Here is a 19,335-nt window from a genome sequence, read left to right as displayed (position 1 = left end):
CACGTGCTCATCATTGCTATGCCATATGACCGTTTTCAATCATGTCCAACTGAATACTAGTAGAGTAATGAGTACTCTGGTATGCAATGATGCTCGCTTCTAGTATTTCTGGTCTGCACATGTGTTCTGCAGATAAACGTGATCAAGCTTACTTTTGCCCCTCCTCCATCCGGCGGGTCTTCTCCAGCTTCCTTTAACCTTAATCCGGCCCAGCAAGAAGATTAGCAAAAAGCAATGTGATCCATCGGTCACTTGCACTACAAGTACAATATTATCACCGCTATGGACGCAGACTGGGAGTTGGAAGAGGGTATTCCTCAGGTCGAGGATCCCTTTATCCAGAAGTATTTGAATGGTCGCAACTCTTTGATCGCTCAGGAACAGAAACAACGTCATGGTCAGCAACATCACCAAAACCACCCCTCCTTCGACTTCACATCTCAGAAGATGGTTAAGCTAATCATTCTCATCCGGTATAGATGCCAATCTCCGAAAATCCCTATCCCCCGTCGCAGACAGAGCATGTCGAATCGTCTCCAAGATCCGTACCCGCGAGCGAAGACAGGTCTGGTCCAAGGAACTCGATTATCCCAAAGACGACAACAACGAGACCACTCATCAAGCAGATGAGATCCTATACCCAGGAGTTATGTTCCATCTGGCCAGAAATCGGATGGAAAAGACCAAGCTCTGGAAGATCGTCCAGCGCATGCCCAAGGGCTCGTTGCTTCATGCCCATCTCGATGCTATGTTCGATACAGATTTCTTGATCGATCAGGCCTTTTCTACGCCAGGGATTCATATTTGGGCTCCTCAGTCATTACGGTCGCAGGGGGATTTCGATGAAGCACCGTTTTACTTCCGGTATGCGTCGTCGCCGACGGGGGCTGGTGAAGAACCGGTCTGGTCTGAGAATTACAAACCTTCTTCGTTGATTGATATTCGCACGGCTGCTGCGTCGTTTCCGAATGGGGGAGAAGCGGGCTTTCGGACCTGGTTGAGGAGTCGATGTGTTTTGACGCCGGAGCATTCGTTCTATCACTACCACGGAGTTGATGCTATCTGGGCTATCTTCCGTCGCACCTTTCCCATTATCAACTCGATCCTCCAGTACGAACCCATTTTCCGTGCGGGTCTCCGTCGCTTGCTAGGACAGCTTGCAGCCGATGGCATCCGGTATGTGGATTTCCGAGCTGCATTTGTCTTCGAGTATAGACGCGAAGGAGGCGAGACGCCCGAGCCGGACTACATCGAATGGTGTCGTGTGTTCAACGATGAAGTCGAGAAATTCAAATCCACCGAAGAGGGCAATAATTTCTACGGGGCCCGGATTATATGGACTACTCTTCGCACGCTATCCAACAAGGAGATTACGGACAGCATGAAACAATGTATCGAGACCAAACAGACCTTTCCAGACCTTATTGGCGGGTTCGATGTGGTTGGACAGGAGGATCAAGGACGAACGCTGGTCGACCTCGTCCCGATCCTGTTCTGGTTCCGGAAACAGTGTGTGGAAGAAGGGGTAGAATTGCCCTTCTTCTTCCATGCAGGAGAATGCTTGGGTGACGGTGATAGTACCGACAACAACCTCTTTGACGCTGTCCTGCTGGGTACCCGAAGGATTGGACATGGATTCTCGCTATTCAAGCACCCCTTACTTGTTGACTTGATCAAGGAAAAACGCATTCTCGTCGAATGCTGCCCCATCAGCAACGAAATCCTTCGGCTCACTCCCACAATCCAAACCCACCCCCTTCCTGCTCTGTTGTCTCGCGGCGTCTCGGTCGCGCTCTGCAACGACGACCCTGCAATCCTGGGTCACGGCCGGAACGGGTTGACACACGACTTCTGGCAAGCTCTACAAGGGCTGGACAACATGGGTCTCACGGGGTTGGCAACAATGGTGGAAAACTCAATCCGATGGAGTTGTTACGAAGACCAGACGACACCCGAGTGGTTAGCGGACATTCGTGATGGTATGCTGGGCGACGGGACCAAGGCCGCTCGTTTGCAGGAATGGTATAGAGACTTTGAGAAGTTTTGCGAGTGGATTATCCTGGAGTTTGCTGAGGAGGATATTGATGATTGATTTTGGGTATATATCCCGAGCGGAGTGGTGCCATACTGTTATTCTTTGTCTGGCGTGAGATACTGGGACTCTGACATGATCGTACTCCATAAACAGTATTCCCAGAATAACTAGTTAATCCGAAGTTTATGCAATGTCAATTACCCCTGTAAGAGCGTTGCAGTAGCATATCCAAAGTCGTGCCTAGGCACACATAACAGTGTAATCGACTACATCACAGCACCTGTTTTCGGGGCATTTTCAGGACACTAAAGAATAAACAACTCATACCAGTTGACCACAGGAAAACACATCCATCCCCTTCCCTGGCCAAGTTACCGACTTCGGCGTGTGTGAGTTGTCGGGGTGTGATTTGACCCTCCCGCCTGACCCTCTCCTCTGTCGGCGGCGGTTGATCGCCATTCGGAACGTCATCTCCTCTCCTCCATCTCTGGGGGAAAAGAAACAACCCTCTCTTTCCTTTTTTCTTCTTTTCATTCATCCCCCAAACAAAAAAAGACGCTGCTCCTACGGGACATACATACGCAAGAAAGAAAGGAGACACTACGCTCCTTTGTTTATATATCGCTGTTTTTTTTTTTTGAATAGTATTATGTTCCTTCCCCGGTGACAGTCTAAATGAGCCCCCGGTCGGCTCTGTTCGTCGCCCAAGATGGCTTCCTTTTTGCCTTCGTTTTTCCAGAAGCGGTTGCTCCGATATGCTCTTTCGAGGCTGGAGCTGGTCGATACCGAGGCCTTGGACTTGGATAGTCTGGGCATCCGCTGGGGACAGAGGAGTACGGTGGAACTACGGGATATTGGATTGAGATTAGAGGTAACCTTTTTCTAGAGTACTAGGAGACGTGATGATGGTGCTAATATGGCTGTAGAAACTAGCTAGTTTTTTACACCTGCCCCCCTCGAGTGAGTTGCTCAGCGCTCGCGTCCGGTTCCTCAAAATCACCGTTCCCGCCGATATCTACAGCAGCGGCATCGTTTGCGAAGCTAGCGGGATCGAAGTACACTTGAGAATATCGTCGGAGGAAACAGGACCGGCAGATCACGATCCGAAACCCTCGACGACCGCCCAGGATGCTACCGATGACCAAATTCTCCCCACACCGACCGATCTCGCACAATCGTTCTTGGAGGCGGAGCCTAAGGAGGAGAAGGATGAGCTACAGGCGGCTATCTCGTCGCGGTCTCAGGTGCTCCAGCAGCGGTCGTCGACATCGCTGAGTGATGATGAAGAGGAGCTGGGATTGGGGAATGAGAGTCTGTCTTTGCCTAGTTTTGTGGCTGATTTCTTGAGGGGGATTGCGGACCGGCTGCAGGTCAGGGTGAATGATATCGCTATACGGGTTGATATGGAGCTGAAGCAGGAGGGGCCGGCCAAAAGACAGCCAGAGGAGGAGCCGGATTTGGTGACTGCCGTGTTGAGTGTGCGGGAGGTCAAGGTGGATGGAGTTTCGACGACTTTCTCAGAGGATGCCTCCCATGCTCGAACGGAAGGAAAGAGACTGGTTTCGGTATCCGATATCAACATGGCCTTAGTCTCAGACCCCGTCGTTTTCTCGAACTATTCTCGATTCGCCGCCCCCCCTTCCCCGGATGACATGATGCAGTCAAAATCGAGCCAGTTTCCCAACAGGGCTCCGTCTCCTCCGCTTTCTAAGTCGTCGGGTAATTCAAACCTGGCCATGACGCGGTCGACTATTTTCGGAATACCTAATGAGCCGCAGGAGGAAGAGCCGGGGAAGCCAGGGACACCAAGACCGACTGCACCGCAGATGGAAACATCCGCATATACCTTTGATGGTCGATTTTCGGATGCAGATTCGGAGGGTGATACCAGGAGTGACGGCTATCTTCAAGACTCGCAGAACCTTGCGGATGATGGGATATTGGATAATCCGGATTATCTTGATTCGGTTATTGATACTCAATACGACGACGACGATATTGAAGGCGCATCACGCCCATGGGTGGGAGGAGAGCAACGCATTGCAGACAGTGAGACTACTTCGCGTCCTCCAAGTCCGCAGCTGCATTTCTCTGAAAGCATGCCGCGGGAGGGTGTTGTAGGGGAAACGGGAATCGCAACAGGAATGTCAGCGAGTCAAGAACGAGTATTTGATACTCAAGGCTCTGTGCATGACAGCCAGGCTGGTCTCGGGATCACTGAGAGTGCAGTACACCGCACGGGATTCTCTGAGCTTCCTCATCTCTTGGATTCTTCGCTCACTGAAAGAGGCCCGGAGGAGCAGCCTCCATCTCATACTTCGTCACCCCCTTCCGAAGCTGGAAGCGCAAATTCCGGTTCATCCAATGGAGACCTCTCAGAGTCCAAGCTCTTCAGCCATGAGGAGGCGCAGAGCATGTACATGAGCGCTATCAGCCAAGGATCAGGCTCGAGGAGCTTCATGCTTGCCATGCCTGGGGCTTGGGATTCAGAATCGACCGTTTTGAGACCTAGCCCTGCTCAAGAGACAGCCAGCCACCACGAGGAACAGGAGGAATCAGTATCCACGCCAAAGCTTAGTGGTCAACCGGGACCGTTCGCACATGCCCAGAAACAAGGAACCGAAGATAATTCTGAAGCGCAGTCTGAAACGACTGAAAAGGATCTCGGCCAATCGACTCCTGAGTTGAATAAGGTCACTGGTGTGGCGAAGAGGTTTTTCAGCGTGGATAAGGTGTTGATCTGGATTCCGCCTGTCGAACAAAGCAACGAGGGTGGAGAAGGCACGTCAGCAGAGTCACGCAGAGGATCCCACGAGGACTTGGAAGAATCCACGGCCGACTTGCGGGAGTCTAGAATTGAAGATGACCTTCTTACTTCAAGGATGTATGACTCTACGCGACTTCGTCCAGGCACTTCGCACCGCTCAAAGGAGTCGCGCGCCGACGTGCACGATGAGCATAAAACAATTGCGGTCGAGGTGTTTTCCGTGGACTTGCAATTCGACATTGCTACCGGCTGGCTTCTCACCAAGATGGGCCAGAGAATTGCCCAGGCCTTTGGCAGTAGCGAGGAACAACCTCAACCTCCTAAGAAAGGCCGTCAACCAGAGAAGCCGCAGGGTAGACAAGCGATCAGCCTCTCTCTCAAGAAGCTGTCTATCAAGTTCGTCGAGCATTTGCATGGACACGCCTATCCTGCTGACGGCACTGGATTGAACTCATCGCAGTCGTTCGGTTCGTCTATCGAAGATATCGTCCTGCAAGCTGCAGCATCTGGCCTACAGGCCCGCTTCGCTACGGAGAAGGAAACCACAAATTTGCATCTCGATATTTCCAAGTTCACGCTAGGATTTGCTTCTGATAATCTGCTATCGTTCGATGAGAGCTTGAAGATGCGAGAATCTACACGGGATATCATGGCGCCCACGCATGGTGACATCTCTCTTTCCCTGAGCAGATCTCCTGATTCTGGAAGAGTCAATCTGACCACACTTCCGCTGCTGATTAATTTCAACATTCAACATCTTGAGGAAGTTTTTGGTTTCTTGGGTGGTTTGAGCACCATTCTGGAATTAGGAAGCTCTATCTCATCTGTGTCAACCGTGAAGGGTGCCAAGCAAGAAGCGCCACCACCAAAACGGCCCCGTGGAGTGCATTTCGAGACGGCGCCTCCGCCTGCCAGTGTGCAGCCAGATGATTCTACGCTTTGGAAGGTAAATGCTCGCGTGGGTGGTGTTGTGCTAGACGTTGTTGGAGAAACCCATTGCCTTAAATTGAGATCAACGGCTCTCAAGATGGTCAGCAGGTCTGAAGGCATCGGAGTCCAAGTCGACAAGGCAAAACTGAGCGGGCCATTCCTCATTAATGGCTCCCAGGATGCACCTGCGAAGGTCAGCTTGACCAGTATCAGAGTTGAATACCTGTTCACTCCGAAGGAAGTCGATTTGGACCGCTTGCTGGCGCTGATTACGCCGTCCAAAGATAAGTACGATGAGGATGACGATATCATGCTGGAAACGCTTTTCCGACAACGGCGACAAGGCTCTGTTCTTCGCGTGACGGTTGCCGGGATGAAGGCCGTCATTTCTCGGATCAATGACCTCGAACCAATTTCCCAACTCGGCAATGAGCTGGACAGGTTCTCGAGTATGGCCAAGTATCTTCCCGAGGATGACCGCCCCGGGCTTCTTATCCTTGCTCTGATTAAGGAAGCCGAAAGTCAGGTACACATTGGCGGTCAAGTCGGGGGTATCTCCGCTCACCTCCGCAACGCCGAGGCTGCTTATATTAGCATTCCCTCTTTGATTGCTGCTCAAGTTGGAACGATAGCAGTCGTCAGAAATGGCGAGGAGGAGCTCCTTGGTGAAGCATTGATATTGAGCAGGGAGCAGAGCCAGGATCACACACCACTCCCCGTTCTGATGGCTCGTTTCATTGCCGATGAGATGGAACCTGCTGTCAAGATCAAGCTGCATAACCTACGGGCGGAGTATACGATTCCGTCAGTGATGGCGTTCCTTGGGTTTAGCGAGGACATGTCGCGGGGTGATGTTGCTAGTAATATGGCGAACTCACTGGCCAATCTTGCAGAGGTACAGGAGTCTCGTCACGCGCCTGAGAAGTCTCCTGTAGGGCCTGGCAGTCTAAAAGAGCCTGCTAAGCCTATCAGGTTGGCGCTGGATTTGCGAGACTGCGTTATTGGCCTCAATCCTCGCAACACGCCAGCCAGGGGCTTGGTTGTGCTCACGAACGCCAAGTTCTCCGGTACCATTCATGATCCTGAGTCCTCTGAGGCGGCATTAGACCTCCGAAAAGCGTCAATTATGGTCATCGACGACGTGCAGAATGTGGGTTATACCGATAACGTATCCCGGGCTAGATCTACCGTTCCACAGAGCAGCCAAGTTCAGTCCTTGATCGACTTGGGATATGTTCCTGTGTCGTCGATTTCGTCAGCGACAGCTACCGTGAAGTTACTGACTTCAGGTGACGGGACGAAGTCAATTGATGTGGAGCTCAGAGATGACCTGTTGATCCTCGAAACATGTGCCGATTCGACGCAGACCTTGATAAGCATCGCGAATGGTCTTCAGCCACCGATTCCTCAGACTGAAGCCGTCAAATACCGGACGGAAGTCATGCCAATCCAGGACATGTTGGCGTCGTTCTCAGGGGATGCTTTTGAGACTGATCCGGTAACTGCTCGGCCGGAGGGTGTTCATGATCCTGTTCCTATTGGAGAGGATGATGGAAGGGAGAAAATAGAGGACGAGCTCGAATACGTGAGCGACTTCTATCCAGCCAAGCCTGGCTCTGATACCGATGAGTTCGCCGGCATGACGGGCTCGCCAACGGGCGCTTCCGATTCCGAAGATCTTCTCGATAGTTTCCATTCACAATACGAGGTTTCGTCCAGCTTTTCTGAGCTTGATTTCCAGAGCGACCATTTCGCCAAACAGTCCGCGGTTGGTGGTACGGCACATCGGTGGGATTCGACGCAGAACACGTATGGGCTTTCAAATGACTCGAAGCTTCAGAGGAGTCCTCTGCGAGTTAGGGTCCGGGACGCCCATGTCATCTGGAACTTGTTCGATGGATACGATTGGCAGCGGACGCGGGATACGATTTCCAAGGCTGTCAAGGATGTGGAGAAGAGAGCGTCTGAAAGACGTTCTAGGACTGGTGGCAGCCGAGCGTCCCCTGGACTCGAAGAAGAGGAGGAATCGGTGATTGGTGACTGCCTCTTCAACTCAATATACATTGGCATTCCCGCGAACAAGGATCCGCGAGATATTCGTGGCGATATTAATCGGAATATCGATGATCTCGTCAGCGAAACGGGTAGCTATGCGACTACGACTACTGTGACTGGGGCAACAGCGCGACAGGGTCAATCGCCGTCGATACGAGGGAAAAAGCTGCGTCTGTCTCGGAGCAAGTACCATAAGATGACGTTTGAATTGAAGGGTATTTGCGCAGACCTTGTTGTCTTCCCGCCTGATTCAGACGAGACGCAAAGCTCGTTGGACGTGCGTGTCAATGATCTAACTATCTTCGACCACGTGCCCACGTCGACATGGAAGAAGTTCGCTACGTATATGCACGAAGCTGGCGAGAAGGAAAGCGGAACGAGCATGATCCACCTGGAAATCTTGACTGTCAAGCCAGTTCCCGAGCTTGCTGCGTCGGAAATTGTCCTGAAGGCTACTATTCTCCCTGTTCGGCTGCACGTCGATCAAGATGCTTTGGACTTCCTGTGTCGGTTCTTCGAGTTCAGGGATGAGTCTGCCGTTAGCACGCCGCCTGCTCCAGGCGAGGTTCCGTTCTTGCAGCGGGCAGAGGTCAATTCCGTGCCAGTTAAACTCGATTTCAAACCTAAGCGCGTTGACTATGCTGGTCTCCGGTCCGGTCGCACAACCGAGTTTATGAACTTCTTCGTCCTAGACGGCGCAGACATGGTCCTCCGCCATGTAATTATCTACGGTATTTCCGGCTTCGACAAACTAGGCCAAACCCTCAACGACATCTGGATGCCAGACGTCAAGAGTAACCAACTCCCCGGCGTCCTTGCAGGTCTCGCCCCCATCCGCTCCCTCGTTAACGTTGGCGGCGGCATGAAAGACCTCGTCGTGGTGCCTATGCGCGAATACCAGAAAGACGGCCGCATCGTCCGCAGCATCCAACGCGGCGCCATCTCCTTCGCAAAGACAACCTCCAACGAACTCGTCAGACTCGGTGCCAAACTCGCTATCGGCACACAAACCGTCCTCCAAGGCGCAGAAGACCTCCTCTCCGCTCAAAACGCTGCCGCCCAACAACCAATCCCCTCTACAGCAGCAGGAGTAACAGACGAAGATCTCCTCGACGAAGAAGAAGCCAAGAAAATCTCGTTATACGCAGACCAACCCGTGGGTGTCGTGCACGGCCTCCGCGGCGCTTTCACCGGTTTAGAACGCGACCTCTTACTCGCTAGAGACGCCATCGTCGCTGTGCCAGGCGAAGTCGTTGAAAGTGGGAGTGCCAAGGCTGCTGCGAGAGCTGTGTGGAAGCGCGCGCCGACTGTTGTGCTTAGACCGGCTATTGGGGTATCCAAGGCTGTTGGGCAGACGTTGTTGGGGGCCGGGAATACGCTGGATCCGGCGAATCGGAGGAGGATGGAGGATGTAAGTTTTTCCATTTCTCAATATCCTCTTTCTGGTACGTTTTGAGCTAACATGTGGACAGAAATACAAACGCCATTGAAACCCCTCTTTCGACATCAGTTATCTGGATTATTTTGTTCATGTTTTTCCTACAGCATACTTGCTTGCTTATTATACCCTGCTTTACTACTTGTTATGTTTCCATATTCCGACCCCTATTTCTACACGAAACCGAAGAATGAGATTGATGATAATGATTGACGAACGACTGCGTCTTCTTGTTGTATTTGGCTAATTGATTGTGTCTTTTCAATTGCATTTCCTAATTATTCAGGACATAGATTGGTGTTTATTGGAATTACTTACTCGTTTGCTTGCTATGAACACTTTACTAAAGAATGAATAAATTACTTTTGTGATTATGATTAACTATCATCAAAATTACATATACTCCTTTCCCCCCATAACCAAACACTGAATAATATATAGGGTAAATAAGATCAGAAAAGGAAACACTGCTGCCCCAATGGTACACTTGTAACTTCTCCAGCCTTGCACTGTTTTCCATCTGCCACGACAGTCTACAAACCACCCGTTAGCATCCTTATCCCCATACGTCGCAGAACCTGGGGAGGGGGCGAAACTCACAAATAACTCCGGGTCAACCTCCATATGCGGCGTCGCATTATTAAACTTCATATCATGTTTCGTGACAGTGCGGCAGTTCTTGACTGGCTCGATTTGCTTTTTCAGATCGTACGAGTCGATGACGCCGGATTCGACGCTGGCCCTGGAGACGAAGAGCACGCTAGAAGTTGGGTTTAGGGGCTGTTATTGGAAGCGTTAGTGGGATTGATTTGACCATGGTAATGGGAAGAGGGTGGTACGCACCGCGAACATCTTTCTGGTGATGATAGGTTGGACAGTGGAAATCGAAGCATTTGGATCTCCCTAGACATTGTTAGTGACGACCATCACGGCTAACAGGGAGGAAACATACCATCTGCGCCGAAGCAATGAATCCCTTCTTCAGCACCAAGAACGGCTTCGTTCCAAAGTTCGACGGCTCCCAGATCGCCAAATCCGCCATCTTACCCACTTCCACACTCCCCACCATATGACCTATACCCTGCGCCAACGCAGGATTGATCGTGTATTTACTGACATACCGCTTAATGCGGTGGTTATCAGCACCAGTATCCTCATCCTCAGGGAGAGGGCCTCTCTGCTCCTTATTCTTATGCGCTGTGTTCCAGGTGCGGAGGATCACCTCGCCGCAGCGACCCATTGCCTGGGAATCAGAGGACATCATACTGATGGCGCCTGTGTCGTGGAGCATGTCTTCAGCTTCGATAGTTTCTGCGCGGATACGGCTGTCTGCGAAGGCGATGTCTTCGGGGATGTTCTTGGACAGGTGGTGGCAAGACATGACCATATCGAGGTGTTCGTCGACTGTGTTGCAGGTGTAGGGCTTGGTTGGGTTCGTGGAGCTAGGGAGGATGTTGGTGTGTTGGACGAGGGTAATCATATCTGGGGCGTGGCCGCCTCCAGCGCCTTCGATGTGATAGGCGTGGACGGTACGGCCCTTGAAAGCTGCTGCGGTACGTTCGACGAAACCGGATTCGTTCAGGGAGTCGGTGTGGATTTGGCATTGGATGTCGTATTCTTCGCAGACGCTGTATTACCTCGTTAACAGAATGCATAATGCAAGTGGATGGCAATGAAAGACCCACCTAATGCATGTGTCAATGGCTGATGGCGTACAACCCCAGTCTTCATGCAGCTTCAAACCAGCAGCACCTGCGTTACACTGATCCTGTAGGCCTGGCTTCCCAGTGTCACTTCCTTTTCCAATTACACCGTAGTTGACGGGTAGATGATCCAGGGCCTGCATCATTTGACGGATATACGTTTTACTCGGAGTGCAGTTTGCCGCGACAGTGGCCGTGCTGGAGAGACAGGTTAGCAATCATTGCCTGAGAGCTAGAGCTGAGCTTGAGAAGACGTTGAAGGACTTACCTTGCTCCCGTTCCGCCACCAAACATGGTAGTTATTCCTGCGGCTAAAGACTCATCGGCCTGCTGGGGACAGATGAAGTGAACGTGTGTATCAATACCACCAGCCGTAACAATCTTTCCTTCAGCAGCGATAATATCCGTGTTCGATCCAACAATCAGGTTCGAATTGACACCGTCCATAGTATCAGGATTTCCGGCCTTTCCAATAGCCACGATCGAACCGTTCTTCACACCAATATCAGCCTTATAGATACCAGTCCAGTCGATAACCAGGGCGTTGACAATAATCAGATCCGCGCATTCATCGTCTGCTCGACCTGCAGCTTGACCAATTCCATCCCGAAGAGTCTTGCCACCGCCAAAGGTGCACTCGTCGCCATGTGCGGTGTAGTCCTTTTCCACCCTCACCCACAAATCTGTGGTACCAAGACGGATTTTATCCCCAACCGTTGGTCCATACATCATAGCATATGACATTCTGTCCATTGTGTACGGGCGGATAACGCTGTGGTCTGATGGAGGATCCTCGGGTACGTGCCGGAAACCTTCTTCCTCGAGACGTCGCAGGACCGCGTTCACATGCGACATGTCAATGGTTCCCGTTGCGACACTGCTTCCACCCTTAATGGTCTGAAGACCACTGATCTGAGTCAGGGTCACCGTCTTCGTTTCGCCCGGTTCGAATCGTGCGGAGGTTCCCGATGGTATATCTAAGTGGTAACCGTATGACTTGATGCGATCAAACTCCAATTGAGGGTTGGTCTCGATGAAGTGGAAATGCGATCCGACCTAGAATGGCAGCATCGTCAAAAGATTGTCCGCACATAGTGAAGACACGGATAATCACCTGGATAGGTCTATCTCCTTTATTGGTAACGCGCACTCTAGTCCTCTTCCGCCCCGGATTGAGCTCAATCGTGCCCACGTCAGCCGGGACAATCGCACCTGGCGCCAGGTGCGGATCATAGTCTGCATCTTCGTATACCGGGAATATGGATTCGGATGGAGGAGAAATGAAACTGCCGTAGAGGGCAAGCTCTATATTGCCATCTGCAGAACTGATAGGTTGGTCTACCGTCACCAAATGAGTTCCAGTGGTAAAGGTTCCCTCAACCTGCAATACTTGAAACTGAGAGACCACAGAAGGAAGCACATGTCGGCGGCCTAGGATATGCTTTCCCAGAGACATGAGCTGAGCCACTGTGCGGGTTCCATCGCGGATTAGCTGACAACAATTGGTTAGCGCATCAATTGATTTGGCGGAAATCCATATTTTACCTCATGAAGGACATGCGACAACAATGCCTATCATAACGTCAGCTATCGATTATATCAACTTGGACAGTTGAAGATCGCACTGTAGCTTCGGTATTATTCAATTTCACACCCCTCGCCAGGCGATGTTGAGCTAGGAGACCGGTTTGCGCGATGATGAGTTTGTCCAACTAGCTCAGCTGTTAGCCATTGATCTTCTGGTAGACGATGCGGTGGACAGTACCTCTCGGGGAACGAGGTTCATCTTGGGCAACGATTGGATCACCAGTTACCGGCAAAAAAAAAAAATAAAAATAAAAAATAGAATAAAAATAAAGAGCGGGAAAGGCTGGTAGCAGAATTAGAGTAAGGAAGGTTTTATTCAATAAATCTTGCATATGAGCAGTTCGTGGCCCGATAGTACTCCGTACTATGGAAGATGTTCGGTGCCGCAACGCCGGAGGTGGGCCACAGGGCTATCGCAGCATACCAATGCTAGGGGCCGTGAACAGTGTATGTCACAAACCTCTCACTGCTCAATGGGTCAATGCTCTTGAATTTTCGCACATCTCGGCCATCTTCATGGAAAATATGGAGAAGAAGCTTTCGGCCATCGGCCAACGCGGGACCACCGGAAACGGCATACTTGATGTCACCATTTCAGAGGGACCAGAGGAGCCAATTGGCTGTGAACGGGGACTCTCTTGGTGATTTTGAGTTCATGGGGGTTTAGTATAAGATAATTATGGGCATCCCATGGCACTACACGGCAATGGAAACGCAATGACAACGAGTCCCCCTCGCAAGCGCACGGTTGGTGGCGGAGAGATAGACATCGAGGCGTTCCAGCGATCCTCCTCGATCGCAACCCTTTCCTCCACATACCCCTTGCGGCTCATCTCACACCCAGTCCGGACAAGCAGTCGCGCCGCCATTATTTTCATGTCCTCCTATGGAGGAGGACTTGTGGCTGGGGATCATGTTGACATGCATGTTAGGGTCCGACCCAAAGCACGATTAGCACTTCTGACGCAGGGAAGTACGAAAATCTACAAAACACCATCGAAAGACTTCTGCACGGAGCAGAATCTTACCGCCACGATAGACGAGGGAGCAGCGCTGCTATTGCTGCCCGACCCCGTACAGCCATACAAGGGGAGTTCGTATAAGCAAAGCCAAGCGTTTCATGTACACCCGCAGCACTCCAGCGTGGCATTTTTAGACTGGCTGTCAGCAGGCAGGGCGGCACGCGGAGAAGCATGGGAATTTTTCCAGTGGAGAGGGCACAATGAAGTGTGGACTCTCCCTGCCAACGCAGGCCACGCAGCCCCGAAAAGGCTCTTGCTGCGGGATAACGTCATCCTAGATGGCATGTCTCCATTGGAACACAGCTATCGCGATGAAATGGATGATTTGGGGATATTTGGCACCCTGATCCTCCGGGGGCCGGTTTTTCATCCGCTGGCGCAATTCTTTTTGAAGGAATTCACCAGTCTTCCGCGGGTCCGAGGGGTATCCAGCACAACAACACCGTCAACCATGAAAGCGAAAACGACAACGACAATACCAACAGCATCACCAAGGCTGACTTGGACCGCAGCGTCAATACGGGGATGTGTCATCGTTAAGTTTGGGGCCAAAGATGTTGACGAGGCCAAGCAATGGCTGAGGGACATGTTAGAGCGAGAAGGAACGGTGGAAAGAGAGTTTGGCAGGCATTCTCTACTGTGCTTACAGTAGTAATCTGTACATAGACTTAGAGCATGATCATAAATGAGCGGTGTTTTGCCTTCGCGGCGGTGACCTGAAACATGTTCCTTGCAGAACTTCGAGATCGACTGGCGTTGAGATCGTCTCATAATGGATCAGTCATTCGTCTTGGTGTGTTTGTCGCGGAGGGGGGCGGGGGCAGGACAGCACCGCAACTGCAGTCATCATTGGACCACGTTGGCTGGCGGTGGGAAATTTTAAAAAAAGATCCGTCGAGCGGAGAGAAAAAGAAAAAAACACGAAGGAAAAAGAAACGAAAATGAGATGAAGGGGGTGTGTATACGGAGTACGGAGTACAGAGTAGTAGAGAGTAGAGTTAGGAGAGAGTGTGGTTGGAAAAGACCGACTCAAAAAGGAAGGAAGAGGCTCTGCTGGACGACACCGGTACTTTGTATAATTCTGGATCTTTTCTACAAATTACCTTCTGTCGCGTCTCTTTTTATTTATTTTTGCTCTTCTCAGCGAGGCGCATCCATTTGCTTTCTGTCATATAATCCGACTCTTCCCTCTTTGTCTCCGTCTCTTTCTACTATCGTTCCTTGGCCCTCATTCGTTTGCTACCTTGACCTATATAACACGGACTCATATAACGCTGTCTATTGATCAAATCCTCTGTTTGCCTGGGTCCCTGCCTGTTTGTAATAGCCGCTGGCTCGTGCTAGGTTCCTGATTCGGCCTTGCACCTGGTCGTGATTTCATAGAACCAGACTCAGTCTTTGCTCGGAAAAAAACCCTGGAAAATTTAACCACTCTTTTTCCTCTTTTTTCTTTGGCCACAATGGAAGTTCGACCATCCAATCCCCATCCTCTGGGACTCCGGTACAGCGTTGTCGACTTCGACCATTATCCCGGTTCTTTGCAGTTTCAGCTTCACCAGCACAAGGATTCCCTAAGCGCAGGCACAGCCTATAGCGCAGCCATGGAGGAATCGAAACCGGACTGCTCGGAATTGCTTTCGGTACACCAATACCGGCAGTGTCTCTGGCAGGATGACGAGAGCTGCAGTTCAGATGGCCATGGCGCGAAGGCGCTGCAGCACAGCAACGGTGCTTCTAATCTCAACCAGACGCCTTCTCTGTCAGCGACGTCAAGTCCGCCGCCTCTCTCGCCGTCATATTCGCTGAGTATTGCATCGCAGCGCAGTGAACAGGAGCTGGAAGGTTTGGATAGTTTTCTTTGTGAGTGGGACGTCTCGTCGCAACCATGAAATTGTACTGACGGACATAGTTCCACGAGCATCTAGTGACCAAATGGCGCATTCGGAGTTTCCAATTCGCAGAAGAGTTTCAAAGCGACTGGTATGCTTCTCTTCCCTTTTTTTCTATTTTCTTGCGCATGCTGATGAATCAGAATACATTTCACGATCGATTAAGGAAACCATCTCTTACCCGAGAGTCGTCATTCCGCAGCACCCATACAAAGACGCAATCAGATTCGGTCCTCACGGACCTGATACAGGCCAAGGCGACAATGGTGCACCAGGGAACGTCCTTTGAGATACTGAACCCGCATGAATCGCTCAACTTTGCCCGCATCGTCTCTTATATCGAAGATGTGGATATGGATGACTTCTCGTGCGCCTCGTCGGATTATAAACGGGAGTCGTTCTTATCTGCGAGTACCATCAGCACGAAAGTCTTGAAATCGGAAAGAGAGGTTGCGCCATTGGATGTGCCTTATAATGGGCCAGAAACAAATGGCGATACTGGCAATGAAGAGGTGCAGGTACATTCAGATCTGGTGGGCGAACCACCTCATACACCAATGCCGTCAATCTCGGAGCGCTTGGAGAACAACGAAGATGGTGCGTCGACTCATGGATCCCGTTCCGAAACACCAGAATCCAGCGTCCTGGGTGAACCAGGGCCATGCGAAGAGGATGGTGTTGTCGTCAACGAACCGGTGCAAGTCCCCAGCGCACCGAAAGAAGTTCCTTCCATCATGCTGGAGCAAGCTCCTTCGAATGCGCCCAGGCAAACTCCCAACAAGCCAGAGCAAAAACCTCAGCTCCAGAAACGTTTCTACCCGGAACCATGGCCGTTGAGTATGTACGACGACGGACCCACCTCCGGGCTTAGGGCTCAGGATCAGCAAACCCGCCCGGTAATCCAGCATCACATACCTGCACTGACAGAGAAATCAAAACGGGGCGCATTTAGTCGACTACGAGCCGTCATCCGTTTACCATTTCTGCGACGAAAGACAGATGGCATGGGCCGGCGATGAGACTGACTTTTGATTTGTTTTTGCTACGGAGTTATTAGATACCCAGGGACTATGCCATTCTGACGTACATTTGACTTATCCTCCATAAACTCCCATCTACATTGTACTTAGTATCCCACAAGACACCAAGTCCCAGCCACAGCAAAAGTAAACCAAAATGACCGAACCCTCCCTAACAGCCAGCGACATAATAACCACCCAATCCCTCGACAACATCCTCCCCCACAAAACAATCCTCATAACCGGCTGCTCCTCAGGCCTAGGCACCGAAACCGCCCGCTCCCTCGCCAAAACAGGCGCAACCCTCTTCCTCGGCGTCCGCGACATGCTAAAAGGCAGACGCACACTATCAGATATCCTCGACGGATCACGCGTCCGTCTCCTCCATCTCGACCTCTCCAGCTTCGCGAGTATCAGACACGCAGTGCATGAGTTCTTGAAACATGCTAGCTATCTGCACGTCCTGATATGCAACGGGGCCGTCATGGCAACCCCCCGCGAACAAAAGACGGAAGATGGGTTTGAAATGCAATTCGGGACGAACCATCTCGGCCACTTTCTCCTCTTCCAGTTACTATTGCCTGTAATGCTGCGCTCCATCGACCATGAAGCCGGCGAAGCAGTCCGCGTCGTCGGCGTTACGTCGTCTGCCCACCGCCGTCTCGGAATCCAATTCCACGACCTCAACCTCCAATCCACAGACCTCGATCCCACCGAAGTCCCTAAACTAGCATACGCTCAGTCAAAAACAGCAAATATCTACATGATGAACGAGATATCGCGGCGCTTCGGGTCCCGCGGCGTGCAGGGCCTCTCCGTACACCCTGGTAACGTCTTCACCGGCCTGCAGAAGTACATCGATGAAGCGGTGCTGGAGGAATGGAGGCAGCCGGAGATGAAGCAGCATTTGAAGAGCGTGGAGCAGGGTGCTGCGACGACGGTGCTTGCTGCTGTTGGGCGGGAGTATGAGGGTGTGGGCGGGGAGTATTTGGAGGATTGTAAGGTTGGGGGGATGGTGGAGGAGGGGTATCGGAGTTTTGATCCGGGGTTTGAGGCGCATGCTTTTGATGAAATGGGGGAGGGGAGGTTGTGGGGGGTTTCGCTGGGGTTGGTTGGGTTGCAGGGGGATCAGGCGTGATTTATTTGTATAACTGTGGTGGTGAGGTAGATGGGTATCTTTGTCAAGTCGAGTACAAGCATACTATATACAAGAAGGGAACTATAATACAAATACAAATCCAGATACAGCATTAAAGACAATTCTCCACCATAGATGCCAACGCAGCACTAACCAAACTCTTCCTCCTAAGTCCCTGCTCACTCTTCTTGCGCATCTCCCGACTCGACGACGGCGGGTAGTAGTTCTTGTCAATCCGCGATGAGAAACTCGGCAGCAATGCCCCGGAGCTACTCTTCCGTCGTCCTCGATACCCCTGCTCCGAATCCCCTACTCCCGCTCTTACACCCGAACCAGAGCCCGAACCCGAACCACTAGCCCCCACAGGCCGGGACCGACTCCGATTCGTAGTAACAGCTCTCCGACGCGGAGACCGCCTCGGCGGCAAAGAACTAGGATGGCAATCATATTCACCAAACGTGTCCATGGGACTATCTTCCTCCGCGCAGCAGATCAGCGCCCGACGAATCGCCTCGATATCCGCCGCGCTGCACTGAATCTGCGAGATCTGCTGTCTCTGCGCGCGGACGTTGATCGCCTCGTGCGTGTTGTTGCTATCTGTGTGCAGGAACTCGGGCGGTACGGATGTCGGGCTTAGGAAGGGTGTTTGGATATGCGAGACGGTCGGCGAGGTGAGTGTTGACTCGTTATCGGCGTCGCCGTGGAGTGAAGAGTCATCGTCATGGTCGACATCTGTGTCTGGAGGCGTGAGGAAGTATCCTGGTAGTCCGGAGCCGGGGACGAGTTCGGGGAGGGAGTGTGGTGAGAGACATTCTTCTTGCGCGTTATTCCTGGGATCCAGCTGTTGTTGGTTCTGTTGGTGCTGGCTCTGCTGTTGGAGGGTATGTTCGTGGAGTTTCTTGGTGAGGGTTTCGATGGATAAGCTGCCGTGCTGGTGGTCGGCGGGGACCGAGGTCGGAGGGAGAGAGGGCTGTCGGGAACGGAGGAGAGATGGTCGCACTGATCGGGGAAATCGCTGGCCCTGTGGCTGCGAGGTAAAAGGACCAGGCGATGGACAACGCGAGGATAGTGGGGAGACCAGCGAACTGTCGCTGTCGACCATGAGGCGATCATCGCCATCGAAGGCGACGCGGGGTCGTGGATTAAAGGTGAAGTCTTTGAACATTGTGCCTGTGCCTTTGCAAATTCGAACTGGATAGATTAAGTCGAAAATAAAGTCCCGGGGACTATTGCGAATGGAAAATCGAGGTTATTTTGGCTGGAGTAGGAAACCGGCAGACATGAGGAATCACACAGTAGTAAAAGTAAACGAGTGAAGTAAATAAAATAAAGAATTGCCTCTCTTTTATTCAAAATTCTTTTGAAGGCGAAAACGAGCGACCAGAGGCGAAAAAAAAAAAAAAAAAAAAGAGAGTTGAGGGTGAACCCTGGGGCAAGAATCAAAGGAAACGAACGTGGAGAATCACATCGTCTTTTACTGGGCAGAGTTGAGAATGCCACATTAAAAGAATAAAAAACTGTTACAATAATATGAGATCTACTCGTCTCCTTTTCCCGTCCAATTCTCTCTTTATGTTCTCTTTTCGTACGTATCTTTCATTGCGGCAGAGCCAGTTAGTTCCCCGTGCACCCTCAGGGGGTCAGGAGTGCCGTACAGAGTACTCTATAGAGTCAAACAAGTCAAGGTAATTGCGATTATAGAGACTGGAATTAAGAAACAGCATTTTAATGATTGTACACACTAATCAGAGT

At 51.4% G+C, this 19,335-nt stretch overlaps 7 protein-coding genes across 7 annotated transcripts; 5 read left to right on the top strand and 2 right to left on the bottom strand.

Annotated features, from left to right (window-relative positions):
• Positions 1–282: 282 nt before the first annotated feature.
• On the top strand, positions 283–2,092 carry ASPGLDRAFT_129883 (putative CECR1 family adenosine deaminase; the record flags this gene model as incomplete). The annotated part of the gene is made up of 2 exons (XM_022540925.1): positions 283–397; positions 480–2,092. The coding sequence occupies 2 exons, from the start codon at positions 283–285 to the stop codon at positions 2,090–2,092; spliced, it is 1,728 nt and encodes a 575-aa protein (XP_022399461.1).
• A 566-nt stretch (positions 2,093–2,658) lies between these two features.
• On the top strand, positions 2,659–9,562 carry atg2 (putative autophagy regulatory protein Atg2). The gene is made up of 3 exons (XM_022542306.1): positions 2,659–2,906; positions 2,962–9,198; positions 9,260–9,562. The coding sequence occupies exons 1-3, from the start codon at positions 2,745–2,747 to the stop codon at positions 9,275–9,277; spliced, it is 6,417 nt and encodes a 2,138-aa protein (XP_022399460.1). The 5' UTR covers positions 2,659–2,744; the 3' UTR covers positions 9,278–9,562.
• A 115-nt stretch (positions 9,563–9,677) lies between these two features.
• Positions 9,678–12,714, bottom strand: ASPGLDRAFT_36875 (uncharacterized protein; the record flags this gene model as incomplete). The annotated part of the gene is made up of 10 exons (XM_022544748.1): positions 9,678–9,758; positions 9,826–10,005; positions 10,069–10,128; positions 10,178–10,853; positions 10,911–11,126; positions 11,197–11,984; positions 12,043–12,420; positions 12,474–12,500; positions 12,554–12,640; positions 12,694–12,714. 10 exons carry the CDS (start codon positions 12,712–12,714, stop codon positions 9,678–9,680), a joined length of 2,514 nt encoding a protein of 837 aa, XP_022399459.1.
• A 518-nt stretch (positions 12,715–13,232) lies between these two features.
• Positions 13,233–14,189, top strand: ASPGLDRAFT_67629 (urease accessory protein UreD; the record flags this gene model as incomplete). Its single annotated transcript, XM_022549161.1, has 1 exon — positions 13,233–14,189. The coding sequence occupies one exon, from the start codon at positions 13,233–13,235 to the stop codon at positions 14,187–14,189; it is 957 nt and encodes a 318-aa protein (XP_022399458.1).
• Positions 14,190–14,336: 147 nt separating this feature from the next.
• On the top strand, positions 14,337–14,910 carry ASPGLDRAFT_494649 (uncharacterized protein). The gene has a single exon (XM_022547112.1). It carries the CDS (start codon positions 14,484–14,486, stop codon positions 14,820–14,822), a length of 339 nt encoding a protein of 112 aa, XP_022399457.1. The 5' UTR covers positions 14,337–14,483; the 3' UTR covers positions 14,823–14,910.
• A 228-nt stretch (positions 14,911–15,138) lies between these two features.
• On the top strand, positions 15,139–17,583 carry ASPGLDRAFT_67621 (oxidoreductase, short-chain dehydrogenase/reductase family; the record flags this gene model as incomplete). The annotated part of the gene is made up of 3 exons (XM_022549159.1): positions 15,139–15,408; positions 15,570–16,101; positions 16,625–17,583. The coding sequence occupies 3 exons, from the start codon at positions 15,139–15,141 to the stop codon at positions 17,581–17,583; spliced, it is 1,761 nt and encodes a 586-aa protein (XP_022399456.1).
• A 17-nt stretch (positions 17,584–17,600) lies between these two features.
• ASPGLDRAFT_494653 (uncharacterized protein) lies at positions 17,601–18,997 on the bottom strand. Its single transcript, XM_022547113.1, has one exon. The coding sequence runs from the start codon at positions 18,746–18,748 to the stop codon at positions 17,696–17,698; it is 1,053 nt and encodes a 350-aa protein (XP_022399455.1). The 5' UTR covers positions 18,749–18,997; the 3' UTR covers positions 17,601–17,695.
• Between the last annotated feature and the right edge of the window lie 338 nt (positions 18,998–19,335).

Source organism: Aspergillus glaucus, assembly GCF_001890805.1.
Source record: "Aspergillus glaucus CBS 516.65 unplaced genomic scaffold ASPGLscaffold_14, whole genome shotgun sequence".
NCBI lineage: Eukaryota > Fungi > Ascomycota > Eurotiomycetes > Eurotiales > Aspergillaceae > Aspergillus > Aspergillus glaucus.
This window is presented reverse-complemented; position numbering and strand designations above follow the sequence as displayed.

Excerpts from the sequence above, each read along its gene's own strand:
- ASPGLDRAFT_494649 (XM_022547112.1), top strand. The coding sequence starts at position 14,484 with ATGAAGGGGGTGTGTATACGGAGTACGGAGTACAGAGTAGTAGAGAGT.
- ASPGLDRAFT_494653 (XM_022547113.1), bottom strand. The coding sequence starts at position 18,748 with ATGTTCAAAGACTTCACCTTTAATCCACGACCCCGCGTCGCCTTCGAT.
- atg2 (XM_022542306.1), top strand. The coding sequence starts at position 2,745 with ATGGCTTCCTTTTTGCCTTCGTTTTTCCAGAAGCGGTTGCTCCGATAT. Across the intron at positions 2,907-2,961 it reads ATATTGGATTGAGATTAGAG|AAACTAGCTAGTTTTTTACA; the intron begins GTAACCTTTTTC and ends ATATGGCTGTAG.